Raw genomic sequence first — 25,780 nt, 5'->3', positions numbered from 1 at the left:
GGCCCCCTTCCACTACATTGGTATCAAAAGTCTGATGGTACTATGGTGTGATAATTGTCTGCTAAATTAACTAAATGTGTATGTAAAATTTAACAATTGCAAAGCATGCAGAGTATTATTCCAATGAGCTCCACCCCAAAACAAGGCCAATGACAATACTAGTGTTAGCACAAGGATTAGAAGTCAATGGGTATCTACTAGCATGCTAGCACATACCCATAGACTTCCAGTCATTGTGCTAACACTAGTTAGCATTGGCTCGCGAAACTACCTCTATCTTCCTTCATACTGGACACAGAGACATAAAAAATGGTATCCACAACTTCGTTTGACTCTGGGAAAGTAGATAAAGGGCCTAATTGCCAAAATCCAGAAGTATCCCTTTAAGTGACCCAACTGCTGTGTCAAAATAGCCCATCGTGTTTTGTCCAATATTTACCCAAATCGAGTGTTTTTTAACCCAGTGTTGGGTGATGCATGGCAACCATTTTGTGCCTGCGCACTCATTTTCATTTTCATTTTAGTCATTTAGCAGACGCTCTTATCCAGAGCGACTTACAGTTAGTGAGTGCATACATTTTCATACTGCCCCCCCCGTGGGAATCGAACCCACAACCCTGGCGTTGCAAACGCCATGCTCTACCAACTGAGCTTCACGAGGGGCTAAACACATCTTGTGGAGAGGTTAGGAGTGATATGCCAATTAGGAATGAGGGAGATGATTAGGTGGCCATGATGGGAATTTAACCAGGACACCAGGGTTAAGACCCCTACTCTTACGATAAGTGCCATGGGATTTTTAGTGACCACAGAGAGTCAGGACACCCGTTTAACGTCCCATCCGAAAGACGGCATCCTAAACAAGGCAATGTCCCCATCACTGCCCTGGGGCATTGGGATTTTGATCTTAAAACCAGAGGGAAGACTGCCTCGTACTGACCCTCCATCCCCACTTCCAGCAGCATCTGGCCTCCCATCCAGGGACCGACTAGGACCGACCCTGCTTAGCTTCAGAGGCAAGCCAGCAGTGGGATGCAGGGTGATATGCTGCTGGCAAAGATGGTGTTATTGTGGGCAAAGGCTTTGAATCTTGCTCCATATTGTCTCACTGTTATCTCGACTCAGTGCTTAATTTACCATATTTGCTGATGCCAATGCCGCTCAACCATTCAGAGTAATATCATATGCGTCCAGAGGAGGGCGCTCTGTAGTGGCCTACTCCTCATAGAGGTTCTATTTACCCTTCCCTGGTGGGTGGGTTGGGGGGGGGTGCTACTTTGCTATGTGTGTGTGTGTGTGCGTGTGCGTGCATTTCTGTGTCTATGTGCAGGTCTTTGTGTGTGTGTCTGTTTGCATGCATGCATTGGTTGACCACTTTACAAGCTAAATGCTCACCCACTGACTTCTGCTGAGAAACACTCATGTAGCTGAAGAGAAAATAAAGCGTATTGTGTTGAAAATGTATTTACTGGTAGATGATCAGTGTTACATTCTAATGTGGTTTGTTCGATGTGACAACTATTATCAGCTGTGTTTGTGCTATATCGGTGAGAGGCAGTACTGAGAGCAGAGGGAGAAGTTGTGGTCCACAGCCTCTTACAGTTGCCCACAGCTGTGGGTGTGTCTGTGTGTCTGTCTGTCTGTGTGTCTATGCATGCATCTCTTATTGTCGTCTTCTGCAGCAGGGCAGGTGGCGCAGGGCCAGATGGAGTAAGGGATGTACAACGCAGCTCAGCGCTGCTCTGGTTATGGTTGCGTTTGACACCTTCCATCGTGTTCTCACCTTCTCACAGTCACCCCGTGTGGTGAGAGCAAGGTCACTGCACGCTGGACATGGTAGGGAAGGAAACACACCACAAACATGACAACCGCTGCCAGGATCTTCCTTCGTACCCTCAGGCTACCACCCTTCACCCCCTGCCTTTCTCCTGCCCTGAACGCACCCCCAAGTCTATACCCCATCTGTTCTCCCCCATGCCCTCCCTCTGCCCGCAACTCATCCCCTCCGTCACCCCCCGCCCCTCCCTTACCCCTCCTTCACTGGTGTGTTTGTTGCTGGCCCCCCTGATCCTCTGCAGATGCAACACTAGTCCCCAGTAGCTGACCAGAATAAAGGTGAGAATCACAAAAAAACAGCACCACCCCCAGGCAGTGTTGGTTGTTGAACTCTTTTCTGTGGTGATTCTCCAACATGTCAAAGCAGCTGTCTCCTTCTCCTCTTCCTTTTCCTCCTCCGAACCAAAGTACCACACTGGCACTCACCACCGTTACCACAGTTACCCAGGTGACGAGGCAGAGTACCCAGCATCCTCTGGGCCTAGTGAGGGGCGCGAGGAGGGCGGGGCGAGGCCGCACCTACAACCAGGGACAGATTTGAGAGCAAAATTGAGTGAATAATTGAGTAACTTATTATAAAAACATTTATTTATAAAATTAAAAGGTCAATTAAAACAACCTCATTCAAAATCAATCAATTTAACTTTGAACACTTGTTGTTGTAGGCATCCATACCACGGTGGCGTAGCGCGTCACACTGGTCCAGAGAATGTTACAGTAGAGGTTGATGTAGAAGACAGTTATCGTGGTTAGAATGGCAGCCTTACACACCCTGTCCTCTCCAGACCAGATGTGACCCCTCAGGTAGTATACCACTTGGAACAGTAAGCTGGTGCACAGCAAGAGGTCAGAGGTCACCATGTTGAGGGTCAGGATGACGGTAGGGGTCCTCCCCGACCTCCATAATTCACGCAGGGTCAGGCCGTTGGCTAGGAAACCCAGGAGTGACATGGCCAGGTAAAGCCAGGGTTTGACTTGTGTGTCGAAGGGGTCAGGGTATAGCCAACACTGTCTGAAAGAGGAGAGAGAGAAAGGGAGGAGGAGGATTTGGGAGAGAGGAGAGGATGGAGTTGGAGGGAGAGGAGAGAGAGCGAAGGGAATGAGCGACGGGAGATGGGGGCATAAACAGTAGTGATAACTTTTTGTGTGTGTGCGCATGCGTGTGCGTGCATGCCCCCATCTCCCGTCACATTTTCTATGATATGAAGCCACAAAAACATACAAACGAAAGCCAGTTAGAGTTCAAATTCATTTCTCTAATTATTATTAAGATCTGGTGAATACACCCATGATGGGTTGCATTGGAATTATAATTCATCTAATAATATCGAGGAATAAAGGAAGCAGATATACAGTAAACAATGCATCCAGTACAATATCACACTAGATAACTTCCACATGGGGAACTCTGTATTTTTATGGACAAACAACAACACAAAAAAATTACAATTCTCACATTTCATAGTTTTGTAAGATCACACAGAAATATCAGCATCAAAAGTATCATAGCTTGGAAAATATTGATGGCAGGATTATTTTGTCACTGGCCTGCACAAAATACCCATACTTTCAAATTAATAAACAATGAAAAGCTGAAATGTCTTGAGTCAATAAGTATTCAACCCCTTTGTTATGGCAAGCCTAAATAAGTTCAGCAGTAAAAATGTGCTTAACAAGTCACATAATAAATTGCATGAACTCACTCTGTGTGCAATAATAGTGTTTAACGTGATTTTTGAATGACTACCTCATCTCTGTAACCCACACATAGAATTATCTGGAAGGCCCCTCAGTCAAACAGGGAATTTCAAACACAGATTCAACCACAAAGACCAGGGAGGTTTTCCAGTGCCTCGCAAAGAAGCGCACCTATTGGTAGATAGATAAAAAAAGACACAGAATATCCCTTTGAGCATGGTGAAGTTATTAATTACACAGCAGGGATTTAAAACAGAGTTTAATGGCTGTGATAGGTGAAAACTGAGGATGGATCAACAACATTGTAGTTACTCCACAATAGTAACCTAATTGACAGAGTGAAAAAAAGGAAGCCTGTACAAAATATTCCAAAACATGCATCCTGTTTACAGTTTGCAACAGAGCACTAAAGTAATAATGCAAAAAATGTGGCGAAGCAGTTCACTTTTTGTCCTGAATACAAAGTGTTATGTTTGGGGCAAATCCAATACAACACATTACTGAGTACCACTCTCCATATTTTCAAGCATAGTGGTGGCTGCATCATGTTATGGGTATGCTTGTAATCGTTAAGGACTGGGGAGTTTTTCAGGATAAAAAAATATACAGAATGGAGCTAAGCACAGGCAAAATCCTAGAGGAAAACCTGGTTCAGTTTGCTTTCCACCAGACACTGGGAGATTAATTCACCTTTCAGCAGGACAATAACTTAAAACATAAGGCCAAATCTACACTGGAGTTGTTTACCAAAACGACAGTGAATGTTTCTGAGTGGCCGAGTTACAGTTTTGACTTAAATCTACCAGAACATTTATGGCAAGACCTAGAAATGGTTGTCTAGCAATGATCAACAACCAATTTGACAGAGCTTGAAGAGTTTTGAAAATAATAGTGGGCAAATGTTGCACAATCCAGGTGTGGAAAGCTCTTAGAGAACAACCCAGAAAGAATCACAGCTGTATTCTCTGCCCAAGGTGCTTTTACAAAGTATGACTCAGGGAAGTGAATACTTATGTAAATTAGATATTTCTGCATTTAATTTTCAATACATTTGCAAAAATGTATAAAAACACATTTTCACTTTGTCATTATGGGATGGGGTATTGTGTGTAGATGGGTGAGAAAACAAATCAATTTAATCAATTTTGAATTCAGGCTGTAACACAACCAAATGTTGAATAAATCGAGGGGTATGAATACTTTCTGAAGGCACTGTAGAAATCTTACCTGTGTGGATGATTGCTGGTTCCACTGAGCCTATGAACAGATAGATAGATTGAAATATGTTGTGTATTATCTGTTGTTAGGTCCATCTTTAACTAGCATCAGACATAAAGGAAGTGTTTAATTTTGTCTTCCTTTCTGGATGCTTATATCTAATTTATTGTTACTACCTCCCACGTTCTCATCTAACTCCCAGCCCACAGTCTCTCTCTCTCTCTCTCTCTCTCTCTCTCTCTCTCTCTCTCTCTCTCTCTCTCTCTCTCTCTCTCTCTCTCTCTCTCTCTCTCTCTCTCTCTCTCTCTCTCTCTCTCTCTCTCTCTCTCTCTGTATTTCATGCATCCTGTGTTACTGTGGGCAAAGAACACATACTGTGTTACTTTGAATCATGCTCCAAATGATCTCACTCTTATCTTGGTGCCATGGTTACCATCTTTGCTAATTCCAGTGCTACACACTCCACTTTAAAGTATAATAAAATGTGTCAAGTGGAGGGTGCTCTGTAGTGGCCCATACAGAAGCTGTTGTACTCTTCCCTGTCCATGCTAGACCTGCCTGAGCTTGGGATTTTGCTATTCAGCACTTTGGGCTAGACTAGAGTGTCTACTTGTTGTAGTCTATCATTTGCATTTTCAGATGTAACAAGTCTTTATGAATGCATTCATATGAGTATTTATGACAAATCGATGCTTTGGTTTTTACTGAGGGCCAACCAAGGCCTAATGTTGCAATATGAACAGTATACCAGTAGTATAAAAACAATGCCCTTTTCATTACATTGTTCAATTTATTCATTTTTTCATATTAATTATTCAATATAGTTTCCAACCTTTTAATGTCTCAAAATGTCTCTATTACAGGCAATATATGAAACATTGAAACAGGCAAAAGGCAGTTACAAAACCACTCAACAACCATCCAGTAGCCTATTCACAATGAATGGTAATAATGAATCTAATGTTTTGTCATCACAGTCCCACGCTTTCTTTTAGCATAGCGTGCCTTCATGGCTTTTATAAGTGAGATTGGGTATTGTCTTTCTTTTGTTTTCCACCAGCATGTCATGACCGAATGATTCAATTTCCTCATTTATAAAAGTCCCAGTATCCTCTCAGTAATATCACTGTGGTGTCTGTATGGTCTTCAATGTCTGTGCAGTCCTTTTAGCATGACATATCCCCTGCAAAAACTGTCAGCGCGCTGGAGAAGTTCCAACAAACTTAATGCACCATAGTGAACGTCTGTCAGAAGCTCTGCTCGGGCTGTCCCAGCGGTTGTCTTTTATAAACGGCTATACACAGACAAGTTATATTTGCATGATTTAGCATAATTAATGAATCATTACCGTTTTGTTTCATTCAATGTGACCGACCAAAACCGGTTCATAACATGTGACAGACCAATACCTCACGAGGCTTCTTCTGTCCAAGCTGAGACCTTGAAATGGAGATATCTTTCGTTTTCAAAACAAGGTCTGGGCATACTCCCAAATTGCAGCTACTGATAGAGGATTTGTTCAGTCAGTCACTTGCATGAACACAGAAATTGGTTTATAGAAAAGCACAAACATTGAACATAGAAATTGGTAGATAGGTGAAAACTGAGGATGGATCAACGACATTGTAGTTACTCCACAATAGTAACCTAATTGACAGAGTGAAAAAAAGGAAGTCTGTACAAAATATTCCAAAACATGCATCCTGTTTACAGTTTGCAACAGAGCACTAAAGTAATAATGCAAAAAATGTGGCGAAGCAGTTCACTTTTTGTCCTGAATACAAAGTGTTATGTTTGGGGCAAATCCAATACAACACATTACTGAGTACCACTCTCCATATTTTCAAGCATAGTGGTGGCTGCATCATGTTATGGGTATGCTTGTAATCGTTAAGGACTGGGGAGTTTTTCAGGATAAAAAAATATACAGAATGGAGCTAAGCACAGGCAAAATCCTAGAGGAAAACCTGGTTCAGTTTGCTTTCCACCAGACACTGGGAGATTAATTCATCTTTCACCAGGACAATAACTTAAAACACAAGAGCAAATCTACACTGGAGTTGTTTACCAAAGCGCGCTGGAGAGGTTCCAACAAACTTAATGCACCATAGTGAACGTCTGTCAGAAGCTCTGCTCGGGCTGTCCCAGCGGTTGTCTTTTATAAACGGCTATACACAGACAAGTTATATTTGCATGATTTAGCATAATTAATGAATCATTGAAATTGGTAGATAGAAAAGCACCAACATAAAAATGTCAACCACACCCCAATTCCATGGAGTCGTGTTGATGCTCTCCAGGACTGTGGCTCTTCAAATTGTTCTTGGCACGAAATGGCTTATGCTGGCTAGTCCTGATACCTGACGGAGGGTGGACTTTGCTGCTATTTTGTGGCCCAACACGGTTGGCACAGAAGTGGCCACCATCCTTGCTTCTTTCACTCATATCTTCCACTCCCCACATCCAAACCTTAACCATTAGGGAGTAAAAAGCAAAACTGACCTCAGATCAGTGTCTAGTGACAACTTCATCTTATTTATATCTGAAGGAGGGAGGGCTGGACAGTTATATTTGTTCTTAGATTACTGAATAAACTAACGGTTGGCTGCTCCCCAAGGCTTCTCCCACAATCCACACTGGATCCACTCCCACTGCCACCTGAGTCCCTCTGTTGGAACACGTTATTGACCAATCGGAGTGTCTCTTTCCTCACAGACGCCGACAACTGGAAGTACATCACGGGGTCCAGGCAACTGTTGAGGGCAGAGAGTAGCAACACCACTTCGTTGGCTTGGTCTACCATGCCCGTCCAGGAGCAGGAAGTTTTGCTGATCTGGGAGACTACGTAGAACACCCGGACCATGTGATAGGGGACGAAGCAGATGGTAAACAGGAAGAGGACGAAGAAGGACTTCCTGGCGATACGGTTGTAGTGGGTCGCGTTGGGGAGGTCCGGTTTCTCTCTCGACATCCTCAGCAGCTTGAGTGCGATTTTCCCATAAGACACCACGAGGCAGACGAACACGAACCAGAACATGGCAACCAGGAAGAGGTTGAAATAGGCCTTCCCCTTCACACGCTTTCTCTGTTTATACTGGAAACACCTGGGGGATTGGGAGAAAATAAAGTTACTATTAGTATAATTGTTCAAAATGTTGGACCCTACTCAAATAAAGCATATCAACAAAGTTCTCCTCAACAGATGTTTAAATTTTTTTTAATTCAAAAATAAAACCCACTTGTTTGACTCCTCGTTGCCCTCGGAGAGGAGGATCATGGGTATGACTGAGGCGAGGGCCAGGATCCAGATGGTCCCACAGACGGCGGAACTCCATCTGGTGTCCTGGAGGCGATACTGCTCCCCAGCGCCACGTTGGATCTTCAGATAGCGATCCACACTGATCAACCCTAATAAGGTGATACTGATGTACATGTTCATATAAAATAGGTTTCCCACGACCTTACAGAGTGTGGGGCCCATATCCCAGTGGTTCCCTTTACTGTGGTAGAGCACTCTGAATGGGAGACAGGCGACCAGTAGCAGGTCGGCTAACGCTACGTTGATGAGGAACACTCGGATAGAGTTCTTCTTGGAGTGGACGTACAGAAAGACCCAGAGAGCCAGTATGTTGCCGGCCAGGCCCAAGACGAAGAGGACAGAGTAGAGGACTGCTAGAGGGATCTGGAGGGAGCTGTCATCAAGTTGACAGTGTTCCCTGGGGTCAGAGGTTATTGCGGTCAAGAAGTTCTTGAAGGTAGTCTCTGTGGCGACGAGTGAGTGGGAGGACTTGGGAAAGGGAAAAGCTGTGACGTTGGCGGGGAAGTTGGCCGTCATAGCATCGGTTTCCCTCTTCAATCCTTAGTCCTGCATAGAGGAGAAAGTAAATAAAAATAACATTTCATCCAGAAACTTTGTCTACTTCCTTAAATCAACCAGAAGTCAGCCTGACTGGGTTTTTTGGCTATTTGGGTGGGAGAAATGGAAGCGGTTGTATTTTGTTGTAACTCGATAGATTTGTGATTTAAGTGAATGTGTTTCTTCCAGAATGTTCTCTTGGGAAAGTTATTTGCTCTCATTAGTTCTGGTCTGTTTTGATGGCAGGATGCCAAGCTAGATGATTTGGGTCCGGATCAGCACCTAATCCACTAATAATTATACATTACTTAGGTCCTGTACACACACTGGCCAGCTGATTGACCACCTGACAGACAACTACAGACTACACCACCTGACCTACAGTATAGAGGAACATGGGGGGAATAACAGATTTTCCTTTACTTCTCAAATTAACTCAACAATGCTTTTCCCCGTTGCAAAATACTCAGAGACAACCAGTTAAATCTTCAAATGGTTGGAAAATATTGCGGGTGGTATTTTGTAATTCCATCACTCTGGGCTATATCCAGTATAAGGAAATAATTTGCTCTTTGCACTGTGGGAATATCATTTTGAATTTACATAATCAACGGGTTTGGTTTGAAACAAGAATAGCAACACAAGAATTCACAACACAATCACAGCACATAAAAGTGATTTTGCCTTACCCTTAAAATCTGGAAACAGCTTTTCATTGAAAACACACAGTACTCACCCTGTGAATTATGACCATTTGAGAAGTTGTTTCTCTTCCCTCTTTGTGAATGTGCTTGTGTTGCATTAGATAATTAAACTCTCATTCTCTCTTTCATTATTTTTCTCTCTCAGATTTGTAGTTCTGTTTTTAGCATAAATGTTATTTTCTTACTCCAGTCTGTTTTGCTCCAGCTTTTCTCCCTGTTTTTTAGAGAGTTGGAGCTGCCCTAAATAGATGTAGATGTAGGTTCTAGTTCTCTAGGTACTCTATCTGCCTTTCTAAGACTTCAACTATTCTCTGGAAAACTGTGACTAACAGGTCGTTAAACGCCTCAGGATCCCCAGAATCTCTCTCCTCTCGTCCTCTCTCACTTTATCTCTCTCTATTTCCTCTGCTTTCCCTTCAACTGCGATCTGGTCTCAAAAGCTGTGAGAAAACTGACAGCTTTAAACCACAGAGACCGAGAGACAGGGCAGATTGGATACACTCACACACACTTTTGCTCGCACACACACACACTTCCACACACACACACTTCCGCAGGGCCCAGCCCAATGCTGATTACACATGCTAGAGCAACCGCCAGGATCACAGAGCATAGACCGCCTATGTATACAATACACTGTCCACAATATACACTGATTATATAGCAAACGGAAAAACTAGTAATAGATGGAGACAAAAGTAACTTCAAAGTGTGTTCAAAATGAGACGAGCTTTTGTTGTCTTTAAAAGAGAAAAATACAAGAGTCTGTGGTGGTGGTGGTGGCGTCGTGAACAACTCTTGTTAACAGATTTACATATGTATGTGTGAGCATTGGAGCAAGTCTTCAAACAGCTGGCAGTGCAAACCGAACTGTCTTTGATGTGTAGGTTTCTGCAATGATGTTTTCATGGCTGTAGCCCTACCCAGACCATAGTAAATTAGACACACACACATTCACTATATATCAAAAGTATGTGGACACCCCTTCAAATTAGTGGATTCGGCTATTTCAGCCACACCTGTTGCTGACAGGTGTATAAAATCGAGTGCACAGCCATGCGATCTCCATAGACAAACATTGGCAGTAGAATGACCTTACTGAAGAGCTCAGTGACTTTCAACGTGGCACCGTTATAGGATGCCACCTTTCCAACAAGTCAGTTTGTCAAATTTCTGTCATGTTCGAGCTGCCCCGGTCAACTGTAAGTGCTTCATGAAATGGGTTTCCATGGCTGAGCAGCCGCACACAAGCCTAAGATCACCATGCGCAATGCCAAGCGTCGGCTGGAGTGGTGTAAAGCTCGCCGCCATTGGAGCAGTGGAAACGCGTTCTCTGGAGTGATGAATCACACTTCACCATCTGACAGTCCGACAGATGAATCTGGGTTTGGCGGATGCCAGGAGAACGCTACCTGCCCAAATGCATAGTGCCAACTGTAAAGTTTGGTGGAGGAGGAATAATGGTCTGGGGCTTGGTTTGGGCCTTAGTTCCAATGAAGGGAAATCTTAACACTACAGCATACAATGACATTCTAGACGATTCTGTGCTTCCAACTTTGAGGCAGCAGTTTGGGGAAGGCCCTTTCCTGTTTCAGCATGACAATGCCCCCGTGCACAAAGCGAAGTCCATACAGAAATGTTTTTTTCGAGATCGGTGTGGAAGAACTTGACTGCACAGACCCCTGACCTCAACCCCATCGAACACCTTTGGGATGAATTGGAACACCGACTGCGAGCCAGGCCTAATCGCCCAACATCAGTGCCCGACCTCACTAATGCTCTTGTGGCTGAATGGAAGCAAGTCCCCTCAGCAATGTTCCAACATCTAGTGGAAAGCCTTCCCAGAAGAGTGGAGGCTGTTATAGCAGCAAAGGGGGGACCAACTCTATATTAATGCCCATGATTTTGGAATGAGATGTTCGACGAGCAGGTGTCCACATACTTTTGGTCATGTAGTGTACCTACTCAAACAAGTTAGTTAGGTAGACAAACACATGCCACAGAATGGCACAGGAGTCAGTAGTCTGTCAGACACAGGGTGGAGGGATAATGGATTTACCAGGGTGTTTTGCAGTGTTTATGATTATGTTGTCGTTTTAATATGGCTCATATTAAAAGTGCCTGTTTTATTGGAAGTAAAATGTTAACCCTACAGATACACTTGCAGATTCCGCTTACAGCTTGACAAGAGCTGACGAAATTCTTAGCAAGTCCTATACCTAGACAGCTTCACATTCGCTCACACCTTTTTCTTTGCTTTCCGATTTACGATATTATGTCTGACTTTCCTCTGTAGTGGGGTACTTCTGGGTTTTAGGGTGGTGTGAGGGTTGATGGTTTTGTGGGTTGGGTGTGTCTTGTAATTTAGATTATATTTTATTGGTAGGTGTCCTTTAATGGTTTAAAATAGAACATAAAGTTAAGCGTCAGGACTAAAGTTAAGCGTAAATGTGCACAATTACTTTATTTTATTTAAGTTATTATATTTGACCAAGGCCTCTTTTTCAAGCGAACCTTGCATGAACACAATTTATCAAATCTACAACATGCAAGCATACAATGTAATACAAACTTACCATACTACAAGCAATTTAAGAACAAACACATTCTTCAACAATGAGGTCCTTCATTAACAACTTGAACTGCCCTAGCGGCACCAGAGCATCAAGGTGCAGAGAGCCCTGCATATTATTCTATATACGGGGAACAAAGAAAATAAGATGATTTCCCTAATTCTGTAGTGGTCAACGGGACCTCTAGAGTTAACCATCCCTGTGATCAGGTCTGGTGGCTCGTATGTCTGTAATTTAACAATGAAGTAAAGAATGGCGGAAGTTTGCACAGGAGGGCTTTATAAACAACAAGAGAGCAGCGAGGGCCAGCCTACTTTCTGATACAGAATGCAGTGATGTGTACTGAACCTATTGCCCGTAATAAAGCGTAGTGCACTATGATAAGCCATTGGATGCAGTTTCAATATTATAGTAGCTATTTAATCAAAAATGAAATATATGTTCTCTCTCTCTCCCTTGCACACTCTCCTTTCTTTCTCTCCCTCTCTGTCCTCCAGCCCCACTGTGTCCTCCTGGCGTCTAAAGAGAACAGTGCTCCAGTGAAGCTGGGAGGATTCGGTGTGGCCATCCAACTGGGAGAGTCTGGACTGGTGGCTGGAGGTACGCAACACATTGCATGCTGGGAATGTCCCTGCGCATCACTCAGATGTTTGCAGATCTGAATTGGGACTGGCTGTCAGGTTCCGTCCAATATCCACACTAGCATACCACATGGAATGAAGCAGAATGTACTGGCCATGCATTCTAAATGGTATGCTACTGTGGATATTGGAAAAGAGGCTATATATCGAGTTTATGTTCCAATATCCACACTAGTATACCATTTAGAATGCATGACCAGTACATTGCTTCATGCAATGTGGTATGCTAGTGTGGATATTGGAGAGTGGCCTCTCTTCTCACTTTGCTCTCTCACACAAGAAGGATACAACTTTTATCAACGTAATCTGTACTTGTAACTAGTACTTGCAATGAGCTTGTTTCTGCTATTTGTAAATTCAAATAGAGTTAATTAATAATACAACCAAATAATTGGGAAAGATTGTCACCATTTAATTGGACAGACTTAGATTTTTGGGGTCAACTATCCCCTTAAAGCGCAACTGAAGGCAATAAACAATTTACAGTGGCTTGCGAAAGTATTCACCCCCCTTGGCATTTTTCCTATTTTGTTGCCTTACAACCTGGAAATAAAATTGATTTTGGGGGGTTTGTATCATTTGATTTACACAACATGCCTACCTCTTTTAAGATGTTAAATATTTTTTTTGTGAAACAAACAAGAAATAAGACAAAAAACTGAAAACTTGAGCGTGCATAACTATTCACCCCCCAAAGTCAATACTTTGTAGAGCCACCTTTTGCAGCAATTACAGCTGCAAGTCTCTTGGGGTATGTCTCTATAAGCTTGGCACATCTAGCCACTGGGGTTTTTGCCCATTCTTCAAGGCAAAACTGCTCCAGCTCCTTCAAGTTGGATGGGTTCCGCTGGTGTACAGCAATCTTTAAGTCATACCACAGATTCTCAATTGGATTGAGGTCTGGGCTTTGACTAGGCCATTCCAAGACATTGAAATGTTTCCCCTTAAACCACTCGAGTGTTGCTATAGCAGTATGCTTAGGGTCAATTTTAGTCTCATCTGACCAGAGTACCTTCTTCCATATGTTTGGAGAGTCTCCCGAATTCCTTTTGGCAAACACCAAACGTGTTTGCTTATTTTTTTCTTTAAGCAATGGCTTTTTTCTGGCCACTCTTCCATAAAGCCCAGCTCTGTGGAGTGTACGGCTTAAAGTGGTCCTATGGACAGGTACTCCAATCTCTGCTGTGGAGCTTTGCAGCTCCTTCAGGGTTATCTTTGGTCTCTTTGTTGCCTCTCTGATTAATGCCCTCCTTGCCTGGTCCGTGAGTTTTGGTGGGCGGCCCTCTCTTGGCAGGTTTGTTGTGGTGCCATATAATAATGGATTCAATGATGCTCCGTGGGATGTTCAAAGTTTCAGATATTTTTTTATAACCCAACCCTGATCTGTACTTCTCCACAACTTTGTCCCTGACCTGTTTGGAGAGCTCCTTGGTCTTCATGGTGCCGCTTGCTTGGTGGTGCCCCTTGCTTAGTGGTGTTGCAGACTCTGGGGCCTTTCAGAACAGGTGTATATATACTGAGATCATGTGACAGATCATGTGTCACTTAGATTGCACACAGGTGGACTTTATTTAACTAATTATGTGACTTCTGAAGGTAATTGGTTGCACCAGATCTTATTTAGGGGCTTCATAGCAAAGGGGATGAATACATATGCACCCACCACTTTTCCGTTATTGATTTTGTAGAATTCTTTGAAGCAAGTTATTTTTTTCATTTCACTTCACCAATTTGGACAATTTTGTGTATGTCCATTACATGAAATCCAAATAGAAATCCATTTAAATTACAGGTTGTAATGCAACAAAATAGGAAAAATGCCAAGGGGGATGAATACTTTTGCAAGGCACTGTATCTTAAAGATAACAGCCTATGTGGCACCGGTATTAGCCAGAAATATTTATTGTAGTGACTACAGTGTAAAATAGGATAATTTTGTTAATTAAGTCAGTTTCGTCCAAAACTGTGTTTTGTGAGTTCGTCATGACTTGAAGGTTGGGTTTTGATTTCGACAATGCTAACTTGCCCACTAACGTAGGATACACAGCTGCGGTTGTTGCGTTTTATCCAATCCTACCGCAGAACACAAAGACAGTGAGACAGACCTGCCCATCAACGCAACATAAAGCAACAGGTCACACATTTATTTACTTGAGAAATACTGCACCAAATGTCTTAGCTAGATAGAAAATTACGCGACTAAAACCTCCTTGGCAAAAAAGTTAATTAATTACAGATTTCTTAAATTAGATTAATTCTGACAATTTTGAGGAAGTAATACTGGCTTTGTTCCTATGGTGTCTCATGGGGGACAAACATCCGTAACTGCCACATCGAACCACACCCCAAGACTTCAATCAAATGTGTCTTAATGAGCAACAGAGAAACACATGCGTAATCAGTGTGTTCAGTCGCTCTAAGGGTAATGCCACATGTAGGGTACCAGATGTATTAATGAATTGTTAGGTTAACATTACATTTGAATGAGTGTTTTCACAGCAGACAAGATAAACCAACACACTATGCTCCCCAGTTCTATCCATTCACACTGAATCAGGGAGGAATAGATATTTATCTCCATCCCTGATGCATTGTAATGCATTACTCATATTGACACATCAACTATCAGCTTTCTTCACACATTGGTTTGACCCAATGTTAAAATTTCCTCTTACTAACAATGACTGTAGTTGCATGAGAGCTGACACGTGTGTTTTAACAGGAAGTTGAAACTACACACCTGTGTACGTGGCCTGACCTTAGAATACGAATTAGACCTGACTATGTCTGGTCAACGCCTCGTGTTCGTGCACACACACACCTAAATTGCCAAATACTCCAGCCACCCAAGACATGGACTGTTCACCATGTTCCCGTCCGGCAGGCAGTACCGGAGTATCAAGGCTCAGACCAACAGACTCCTAAACAGCTTCTATCCCCTGGCCATAAGACTGTTAAATGGCTAATAACTACTGCTCTCCCTCTCCCACAGACTATCCACACTGACTCTATGCCCATCCACAGGTCTCTACCCACTCAGACACACACCTTCACTGTCACTCTTACTCACACGCACACACACCTACTCACATACACCCACTCACTCACACACTCATTACTGACGCCACACACTTACACCACATGCACACAACCCCTCACACCTACGCTGCTGCTAAAATTATTATTGATTACATGTATTACTACCATTACGCTGCTGTTAATTGATTATTGATTGCTATTACAATTGTACCTATATATTTATCCTGCTACTGGTCACTATTATTCCTGTTTACATGTATATATTAGTATCTACTGTACAGTGAGGGAAAAAGTATTTGATCCCCTGCTGATTTTGTACGTTTTCCCACTGACAAAGACATGATCAGTCTGTAATTTTAATGGTAGGTTTATTTGAACAGTGAGAGACAGAATAACAACAAAAAAATCCAGAAAAACGCATGTCAAAAATGTTATAAATTGATTTGCATTTTAATGAGGGTAATAAGTAGGTAGGTAGCTTAGTGGTTAAGAGCGTTGTGCCAGTAACCGAAAGGTCGCTGGTTCTAATCCCTGAGCCTACTAGGTGAAAAATCTGTCGATGTGCACTTGAGCAAGGCACTTAACCCTAATTGCTCCTGTAAGTCGCTCTGGATAAGAGCGTCTGCTAAATGACTAAAATGTCAATGTAAATGTAAGTATTTGACCCCTCTGCAAAAACATGACTTAGTACTTGGTGGCAAAACCCTTGTTGGCAATCACAGAGGTCAGACGTTTCTTGTAGTTGGCCACCAGGTTTGCACACATCTCAGGACAGGAGGGATTTTGTTCCACTCCTCTTTGCAGATCTTCTCCAAGTCATTAAGGTTTCGAGGCTGACGTTTGGCAACTCGAACCTTCAGCTCCCTCCACAGATTTTCTATGGGATTAAGATCTGGAGACTGGCTAGGCCACTCCAGGACCTTAATGTGCTTCTTCTTGAGCCACTCCTTTGTTGCCTTGGCCGTGTGTTTTGGGTCATTGTCATGCTGGAAAACCCATACACGACCCATTTTCAATGCCCTAGCTGAGGGAAGGAGGTTCTCACCCAAGATTTGGCCCCGTCCATCATCCCTTTGATGCGGTGAAGTTGTCCTGTCCCCTTAGCAGAAAAACACCCCCAAAGCATAATGTTTCCACCTCCATGTTTGACGGTGGGGATGATGTTCTTGGGGTCATAGGCAGCATTCCACCACCTCCAAACACAGCGAGTTGAGTTGATGTCAAAGAGCTCGATTTTGGTATCATCTGACCACAACACTTTCACCCAGTTCTCCTCTGAATCATTCAGATGTTCATTGGTAAACTTCAGACTGCCCTGTATATGTGCTTTCATGAGCAGGGGGACCTTGTGGGCGCTGCAGGATTTCAGTCCTTCACGGCGTAGTGTGTTACCAATTGTTTTCTTGGTGACTATGGTCCCAGCTGCCTTGAGATCACTGACAAGATCCTCCCGTGTAGTTCTGGGCTGATTCCTCACCGTTCTCATGATCATTGCAACTCCACGAGGTGAGATCTTGCATGGAGCCCCAGGCCGAGGGAGATTGACAGTTCTTTTGTGTTTCTTCCATTTAGCGAATAATCGCACCAACTGTTGTCACCTTCTCACCAAGCTGCTTGGCGATGGTCTTGTAGCCCATTCCAGCCTTGTGTAGGTCTACAATCTTGTCCCTGGCATCCTTGGAGAGCTCTTTGGTCTTGGCCATGGTGGAGAGTTTGGAATCTGATTGATTGCTTCTGTGGACAGGTGTCTTTTATACAGGTAACAAACTGAGATTAGGAGCACTCCCTTTAAGAGTGTGCTCCTAATCTCAGCTCGTTACCTGTATAAAAGACACCTTGGAGCCAGAAATCTTTCTGATTGAGAGGGGGTCAAATACTTATTTCCCTCATTAAAATGCAAATCAATTTATAATTTTTTTTACATGCGTTTTTCTGGATTTTTTTGTTGTTATTCTGTCTCTCACTGTTCAAAGAAACCTACCATTAAAATTATAGACTGATAATTTCTTTGTCAGTGGGCAAACGTACAAAATCAGCAGGGGATCAAATACTTTTTTCCCTCACTGTATATACCTCGAATACTCCAGTATCCTTGCACACTGTACATTTGGTACTGGCACTCCTTTGTATATAGCTTACACTCTCCATTTGTTTTTCTTCCTTTCTTATTTCTTATCTCATTTTTTTTTTTTGGGGGGGGGGGGGTTGCAAGTTAAGCATTTCACTGTACTTGTGCATGTGACAAATATAACTTTAAACTTGAAAACACACACACAAACACACACTGTCAGATGCGTAGTAGAGAGTTGTAGTAGATTTGATTTTTGATCTGAGTTGAATATGAAAATAAATGATGTTCCGGTTTCTTGGGTAGTTTGTGGCTTCTGAAACCAGAAGAAATAACACTTCTTCTTTTATATTCATTAGAAGTGACATTCTGTTCAGAAAAAACAAGTGAAAGTGATATTCTGTGTGTGTGTGTGCGCGTTCGTGTCCACACTTGCGACTTACTTGACTTAAAGGGGAACTGCACCTGCTGATTTGGCCTCGTTTTTTGGCTTGCTCCTCAAGAAATGCTGGCGGCCATGACAGAAGCCAAATGTGAATTGGCTTGGGGGTGTGGTTTGATTGTTGTGGCTTATCTGTCTGGTGTAATGTTCTGACATTCCAGCATCCAATTCTCACTCTTGACTTGAGCTGTAGAATACTTTTTCTCCCCTGGGCTTTGAGTTGAGTTTGGGCCAGGGGATTCATGGGCACCCTTCTAGGGTAGTCTATTCAGCTCAGGTTTTGGAGAGGTGGTGTTTCCATAATTTTGCTTTCTGAAATAATTTTTTGAACAACTGAATGGGTGATTAGCCCAGGCTAGGGTTGCAAAGGGAATGTATATTACTGGAAACTTTCGAACTACCAGATTTGTTGGTAACTTTCAAGGATTTTATGTAATCTATCACAAGACGTGTACTTCATATTGTCACAGGTGTGAAAAAATGAGAAATGTGTATGACTGAATGTGTGTCTACCCTTTGTCTCTTCCCTACAGGTCGTGTAGGAACACCCCACTTCATGGCCCCAGAGGTGGTGAAGAGGGAGCCTTATGGTAAGCCAGTAGACGTGTGGGGCTGTGGAGTCATCCTGTTCATCCTGCTGTCTGGCTGCCTGCCCTTCTACGGCACCAAGGAACGCCTGTTTGAAGCCATCTGCAGAGGCAAATACAAGGTAGTAGTTGATTTACAAAACTCCACCACACAATGATGTGTACAATAATAACTCCACTCTGTGCCTATGGTATTAGTAGCCTTATCCCACCTGAAAATGTGTGTGTGCTTTTCTCTCTCTCCGTGTGTGTCTCCAGTTAAACCCCAGGCAATGGGGTCATATCTCAGAGAGCGCTAAGGACCTGGTGAGACGGATGCTCATGCTGGATCCTGCAGAGAGAATCACTGTCTACGAGGCACTCAACCACCCCTGGCTCAAGGTACACACACACACACACACAGTCTGCCTTAACCCCTACTGGATCACAGCATACTGTAAATGATGGTGCATTGTGTGAACATTTTGTGTGTGGGGGGGAGGGGCTGTATTTCGAATGGTACTGTAATTCCATCCCACAGAATACAGTACCGTATCGTATGTTTGCAGTGCCAAAAATATTTTGTCCACAAATGGGTGCATGGTATTGTTGTTTCTGGCTCATTAACATATTTTGAGGTGTGCCTTGAGAGAGGCTATATTTGATGCACACGTTCGTGAAAGTGCTGTAGAAATCTAACTGCTATGTGGTAGTAGTGCCCCATCACAAATCTATAGGGGACAGTTAGTGGCAGTTAGTCTTAAACCTTTAATGGTTGAACATTTTGCCATGTCCTTTTGGTCTGTTTTGCCCTGTAGTTGCTGTCAGTTTGGAAGCCTTTGTGAAGGCCTCTAGAAGTGGAAGTTATATAAAACAACAAATATTGATATGCTGTAATGTATTAACCTAGCAGCCAACCTGCTTGCACCAATCCCATTGTAATTACAGTATAATACTGTGAAATATAAACCCCAATACCGTCAATGAATTTCATCCATCCATTCATTAATTTATTCATTACAGTTATGATAGCATTTACTTTTTTACAGTGTAATACAGTAAATTCTATGGTATTGTACTGTATGCCATTACACAGTCATTGCTTTGATACTGTATTTAGATTACAGTAGGTTTACTGTAATATTAAATACAGTCACTTATGCCAATGAGCTGCCTGTAAGTTACTGTCAAATTCACTGCAACACCTTTACAGTGTACAAACACACACATATACACACACAAACAGCGTCTTCTTGGGCTACTGAAAGGCTAGTAAAGTGAGATTGTGTATGCATTGATCAGGAGAGAGACCGTTATGCCTATAAGATCCACCTGCTAGAGACAGTGGAACAGCTGAGGAAGTTCAACGCCAGGAGAAAGCTCAAGGTAAGCCCCCCAAATTCTACTTTCCTTTTCTAGTTGGAATGACAATAGGAGTGTTATTGTTTTGAAACGTTTGGTGCTGACATGGAAGATAGTTTGTCTAACTGTCTGTGTCTGTCTCAGGGAGCCGTACTGGCAGCAGTCTCCAGCCACAAGTTTAACTCCTTCTACGGAGATCCACCAGAGGAAATGCCTGACTTCTGTGAAGACCCCACATCCTCGGGTAGGAGGAACACACACATACAAACACACACACGTTTGCACACACACACACACATGCATACACACACACGTTTGCATGCACACGCACACACACACACACATTATAGAAGCTCCCTGACATTCTGACACAACCTCAGGTAGATATCACACACATACACATCAATATGTGTCAATATTTACCACTCTGGGTTCCTGTTCCCCGGGCGCCGATGACGTGGATGTCGATTAAGGCAGCCCCCCGCACCTCTCTGATTCAGAGGGGTTGGGTTAAATGTAGAAGACACATTTCAGTTGAATGCATTCAGTTGTACAACTGACTAGGTATCCCCCTTTCCCTTTGTCCTATGTGTTTCTGTCTTTTTCAAGTATCTTCTTTAGTGCTCTAACTCTTACACAGGCTTCTCAAACTTCAGTCCTGGAGAGCTACTGTACTGGGCTTGCAGGCTTTTGTTCCAGCCCAACACTGTAAATCATGGTCTCTACTGAAGACATACACACATAGTTTATCATTTCAATCAGGTGTTACTGCATGAGTGGAGTGTCTAACCTCTGACACAGTACTGCTTTTATTTTTGTTGGACTAACAAGTCAATTCAGCACCTCTGAAATCTTTGGATGGTCTGTACTGTTTTCAGAGAATGTTTCAGCCACGATTCTAGTTATTCTTTACCATTCCTGTGTCCATGTAGTCCCTATATGAGAATGATAACTTAGTCAATTTGTCTAAACTTAAACTCTGTGTTTGTGTTAATGCTGCCCTCCTGATAGGACTACTAGCAGCAGAAAGTAGGTATCCCTCCTCTAGGTATATACTGCTCTGTGTGTGTGTTCTGTATCTGTCTGTGTTGTCCCTAGTTCTCTAGCACTCAACTCTTACACACCTAGATCCTGCTTGTGTGTGCTTTGTGATTGTCCATTTTGTTTTATCTTGCATTATTTGTCCCTTTTGCCATTTCCTGTTCAATGTATTCTCTTGTATTGTTCTGTTGCGTTGCCTACATAACTGACTGACTGATTATGGATTGTCTGGTTTGACATGTGCGTTTGCGTGCATTGTGTGTGTGTACAGGGGCTGTCTCTCAGGTGCTGGACAGTCTCGAGGAGATCCATGCGTTGACCGACTGCAGTGAGAAAGATATGGACTTCCTTCACAGTGTCTTCCAAGACGAGCATCTACACACACTACTAGACGTGAGTAGACACACACACACACAAACACACAAGTATACGCATGACACTAGATTTGAGTGGACTACATACACACACATCTACACACACAGAATGAGACAAACACATAGGCAGACATACTGCTAGTCAGGCCACTAAAATGTAAGTCAGACAGATAGTGTTGTTTCTGTCATTAGATGACGCTATCTGCACCATGTTAGCTGTGACAATGAGTCATCTTTATCCTCCTCTCTCTGACTGACTGAGTGACTAACTCATATCTATATGGCGGAGGGGAGTTTAGCTGTAGGTCAGACACTCCGAAACTCCAATATGCTAACTCCATTTTGTCTGTAGGTCCTAGCTGACTACATTAACGGCTCATTTCCTTTAGCTAGCTATCTAGCCCCTGCCTGTAGACACATTCCCTTGTTGACATGAAAACAAGTGGATATAGGTGGGAGAAAGATTGTGCAACCATATTGTCATGTTGTACTTACAGAATGGAAGTGGTAGATGGATATTTTATTATCCTTTTCCCCTGCCCCCCCCCTCGCTATTTATCTCACTCTTTCTCTCTCCCTCTCTCTTTCTCTGTCCCTCTCTCTTGCCAGTGTTTTCTGTGTTTTGTCTGTCACCCGGAACTCATAGCAGCCAGCCAAACACCAAACCTCTCTGCTCCAGAGGGCATCAGCAGTTCACTGCCAAAACACACACACACCCACTCACATACTCATACACACACCCTGCAGAGGGAAACTATGCTGCGCTCATGATTTCATGCCACATTAGGAGAGCGGCTGTCTGGCTGTGTGTGTGTGTGTGTGTGTGCGCGCGCGCGTGCCATGTATGTGACTGAAGGCTATCTGGCTAGGGGAAACCAGGTTTTACTAAAGGGCTTAGAGTTCACTTGAGGCCTGTTGACTCTAAAAAACTCTTATCTTAATCCTGTAGGGGTCTTCGTAACACTTGAATCACACCCTTCATCACAAAGTATAGCAGTTTATGCAGCTTCTGGCAACTGACTTGACACAGTCATAACACAAACCGTTATCTAGGTTGGTTGGCTAACGATAACTCTGTTGACCCTGTGCCGTGGGATGGTTTGTTTGCTTGTTTATTAATTACTTATCTATAGAAGGCTGAGTTAGAGTTGATCTGTGTTAGTGTGTGTGCGCGCATTCATGTGTTTTATGAACTTATAAGGCCTACAATATCTGAAGTTGAGGAGGGGGTTGGGAAAGGGAGTTACCAAATAGAGTGTTAGAAAAGGGTTAGTGGAAAAGGGAGGAAGGGGGAGGATGAGGGAGTTGGGGAGGAAGCTGTTGCTTACAGACCCTGCCCCAGTTGCCAGGGGCTGAATGGGTGCAAGAAGAAAAGAGGAGAAAGAGAGGAAGACTTGTCTCCAACTCTCTCTCCCTGGGAAGGCCTTTCACTTGGAACCTGTTGCTGAAGATTCCCATTAGAGAGAGAGAGAGCGAGAGAGAGAGCGAGAGAGAGAGAGCGAGAGAGCGAGAGAGAGATCACACTCCTGCACTGAAAATTGAGAGAAAGAGGAGACCCAGACTCCTTCACTGAAAAGAGAGAGAGACTCCCACAATCCAGCTCTGAAAAGCGACAGAAACAAGGAGAGCGAGAAAGACCCAGACTCTGGGTGCTATTGTCAGGCCTTAGCCCCTTTCACTGCTGTGTGACTCCAGGCTCCAGACTCCTGCAGTAGGGTATCTGTGAGTACATCTGTAGGGCTGACGTTACCATCCTCTCTACTCGCACACAGAGAGGCTCAGGGAAACTACAGACCCACTGGAAACGGAATGGACTAACAGTAGCCTAGTCTAGATGCTAAGCTAGCTTAGTGCTTGTTGTGCGTATTCTCTTCTGGGTTAGGGTGTTTGGCTACTGCTTGGGATCTGGTTGGTGAGTCGGTCTTGTTGTTTCAGTGTGTGTGTGAGCGTGTGCACACATTTGTGTGTGTATCCTTTTAGGGAGAACATTGTTGACTAACTTCAGACAACTGTTTGACAGTTAGGCAAATGAGTGATATGTTACATGACTATATTTTAAGAGATGTGTATATACACTTTTTTCTGAATATGTCAGGTTTTGATAAGCAATCTGTAAGATCTTTGATAATGGTAGCACGTAGCCGCATTAGTAGTTTGAAGTAAGTGCCAAGTGTAAAGTTCATACAGTATGTCCTACAGTAAGAATACTTAGAGGCAGTTTTATAAGACCGTTTTTGTCATCACATCTGAACATAGCGAGCAGATCTGAAAATAGCATTTCCTGTTAGCTGCCAAGACTTCACACATATACACCTACTCAAACATAAGCAGTGTGTGTGTGTGTGACTGTGTGTGTGTCTGTATGTGTCTTCATGTGTGGGTGCGTGTGTATGGTTCCCATGACCCTGCAGATGGCTATATCGGTCTGTTAATACTGGAGTTGTAAAAGCCCAGTGCACTACTTTTGTGGAATTGTTTAATTTTCTAATATTATTATTAATATTATTATTATTATATATATTCTTTGTATTACTTCTGATTTTTCAGGGGGTGCTGCAGCACCCTCAGCACCCCTACTTCCGGCGGTTATGCCCCATGTCATGACAAAAATACTCCTGAATGCATCATTTGTTGAATTTTAGATTCTCCCAGACTGTCCAGCTTTTATTTTTGGTTATTGTTAGTTCTCAAAGATGATCTTATTAAAAAATATATATAGGTCCATTATCCTTTCTACATCATTTATATCTTGGTTTTAGTTGTTTAAGTTTACACTGAAAATATTTTTCCATTCTTGTACTGTTCGGACATAGGCGGCCCGAAAAAACACTTATGCGGCCCGCCCAAGACTTTTCTATGCAGAAAAAACTAGACCCTAGTTCTCATGTCAGCCTTACACAGTAGGAGCAGACAGAGAGAGACAGAGCCTCTGAACTTTCCCAGGAACAGCAGGTGTCTAGTGCTCAGCCTCCCCATGCACTCCCCCACACGTATACATACATACACACACACACAAATAGCACACATACATCTGTCCAAACATGGTTGACTCTATCTCCCACTGCCGACCCAGGCACCACAGACATCTCAAACATTCAGAATGCTCTCTTCCTTTTCCCATCAAATACTGAGGAATGACACACACAGCAGACTTCGCATGATAATACTGTCTGAATATCACTGTGTTAGTGTTCATACAAATAAGTTCACAGAAGGATAGCCACAGAATGTACATTTCTAGAAAAACGGGACCGTTCCCAGCTGTAGTTTAGACTTCTATGTGAGAAATACACATTAACTAAATGTTAGCTGCTTCACTGTTAACTGTTTTCATACCATGTTTGTGATTCTTGCCTAAACCCATGGCTGAGACCTGTGGTACTTGTGATTAGTACTATTTGTCTGCCTTGTCTCTCTGGGCAGGAGCTATGGGGAAATGCCTCTTTTGAAAGAGCTGTGTGCGTGTGTGCGCGCGCACGTGTACATGTACGTGCTGTCTTATGATGTCCGCTGCTCTCCTTTGATGTCCAGAAAAGTATTACATTATTCAACACACATTCCTATGAAGATCATGAGTTACATTTTTCTATCATGTTATTTTAAGGCTGACTTTTCAACTGAGCTCTCTTCTTCTCCTCTCAGTAGTGTGAACATTGAACCAGACTTTTCTTTGTGTCTTACACACAACTGCTCTGCTTGTCTTGGTTGGTTAGTGGAGACTACTCACTGTGTGTACACACTGATTCATACGCACACACACAACCTCAACAGTTGATCTTGTATAGTCAGCTGGTTCATTGCAAACAGAACCAGTGTTGCTCCTCTTTCAGTCTGCATCATGAACTATATATTTTCCCTACATTGTAAATCTTATTTAATGTTTAAATGAAAGCAAGCAATTGTCCGCATTGATGAGAGCCTGGCACTAAAGACAACAGGTAATTCTGAGTACAGAGAGAGAGAGAACAAAATGTATAATTCACCCATTGAAATGATTCACCATGAGCCATTTATTGTCGCTCAATGTTGTGTGTCGTGTTGTTTCAGCTTTACGACAAGATCAACACCAAGTCCTCCCCCCAGATCAGAAACCCCTCTAGCGATGCTGTGCAGAGAGCCAAAGAGGTGAGCAGACACACACACATACTGATATAATGTTGTGTGCTTATCACCATGCTTGTGTAGGCCTATATGATATTATTGATGATGATTGATCACATGATCAACTCTATAGATCACACGCTGCTTCCTATGCCTCTGCCTTGATCACACACTCTTCTTTACCAACAAGGCTCTAGTTATTAACACATCTCTCATCACCCTCATTCTACTATTCATTATGTTCACATCTCAAATAACACC

At 43.0% G+C, this 25,780-nt stretch overlaps 2 protein-coding genes across 18 annotated transcripts in view; one reads left to right on the top strand and one right to left on the bottom strand.

Annotated features, from left to right (window-relative positions):
• caska (calcium/calmodulin-dependent serine protein kinase a) overlaps window positions 1-25,780 on the top strand; it is a 171,666-nt gene that overhangs the window by 111,290 nt on the left and 34,596 nt on the right. For 6 of the 17 annotated variants that reach the window (XM_041868305.2, XM_041868328.2, XM_041868389.2 and 3 more), the window contains exons 6-13: window positions 12,383-12,485; window positions 18,609-18,787; window positions 18,921-19,043; window positions 19,944-20,027; window positions 20,148-20,247; window positions 21,015-21,032; window positions 21,316-21,437; window positions 25,466-25,543. In XM_041868305.2, the coding sequence (XP_041724239.1) occupies window positions 12,383-12,485; window positions 18,609-18,787; window positions 18,921-19,043; window positions 19,944-20,027; window positions 20,148-20,247; window positions 21,015-21,032; window positions 21,316-21,437; window positions 25,466-25,543 (807 nt within the window). The remainder of the gene's footprint in view (window positions 1-12,382; window positions 12,486-18,608; window positions 18,788-18,920; window positions 19,044-19,943; window positions 20,028-20,147; window positions 20,248-21,014; window positions 21,033-21,315; window positions 21,438-25,465; window positions 25,544-25,780) is intronic. The other 11 variants (XM_041868396.2, XM_041868371.2, XM_041868359.2 and 8 more) reach the window with 3 other exon arrangements.
• On the bottom strand, window positions 7,286-9,743 carry LOC121554716 (probable G-protein coupled receptor 34). Its single transcript, XM_041868422.2, has 3 exons — window positions 9,345-9,743; window positions 7,992-8,617; window positions 7,286-7,856 (listed from the first exon to the last, which is right to left on the bottom strand). Exons 2-3 carry the CDS (start codon window positions 8,585-8,587, stop codon window positions 7,289-7,291), a joined length of 1,164 nt encoding a protein of 387 aa, XP_041724356.2. The 5' UTR covers window positions 8,588-8,617; window positions 9,345-9,743; the 3' UTR covers window positions 7,286-7,288.

Source organism: Coregonus clupeaformis, chromosome 4 (assembly GCF_020615455.1).
Source record: "Coregonus clupeaformis isolate EN_2021a chromosome 4, ASM2061545v1, whole genome shotgun sequence".
Taxonomy (NCBI): domain Eukaryota; kingdom Metazoa; phylum Chordata; class Actinopteri; order Salmoniformes; family Salmonidae; genus Coregonus; species Coregonus clupeaformis.
This window is presented reverse-complemented; position numbering and strand designations above follow the sequence as displayed.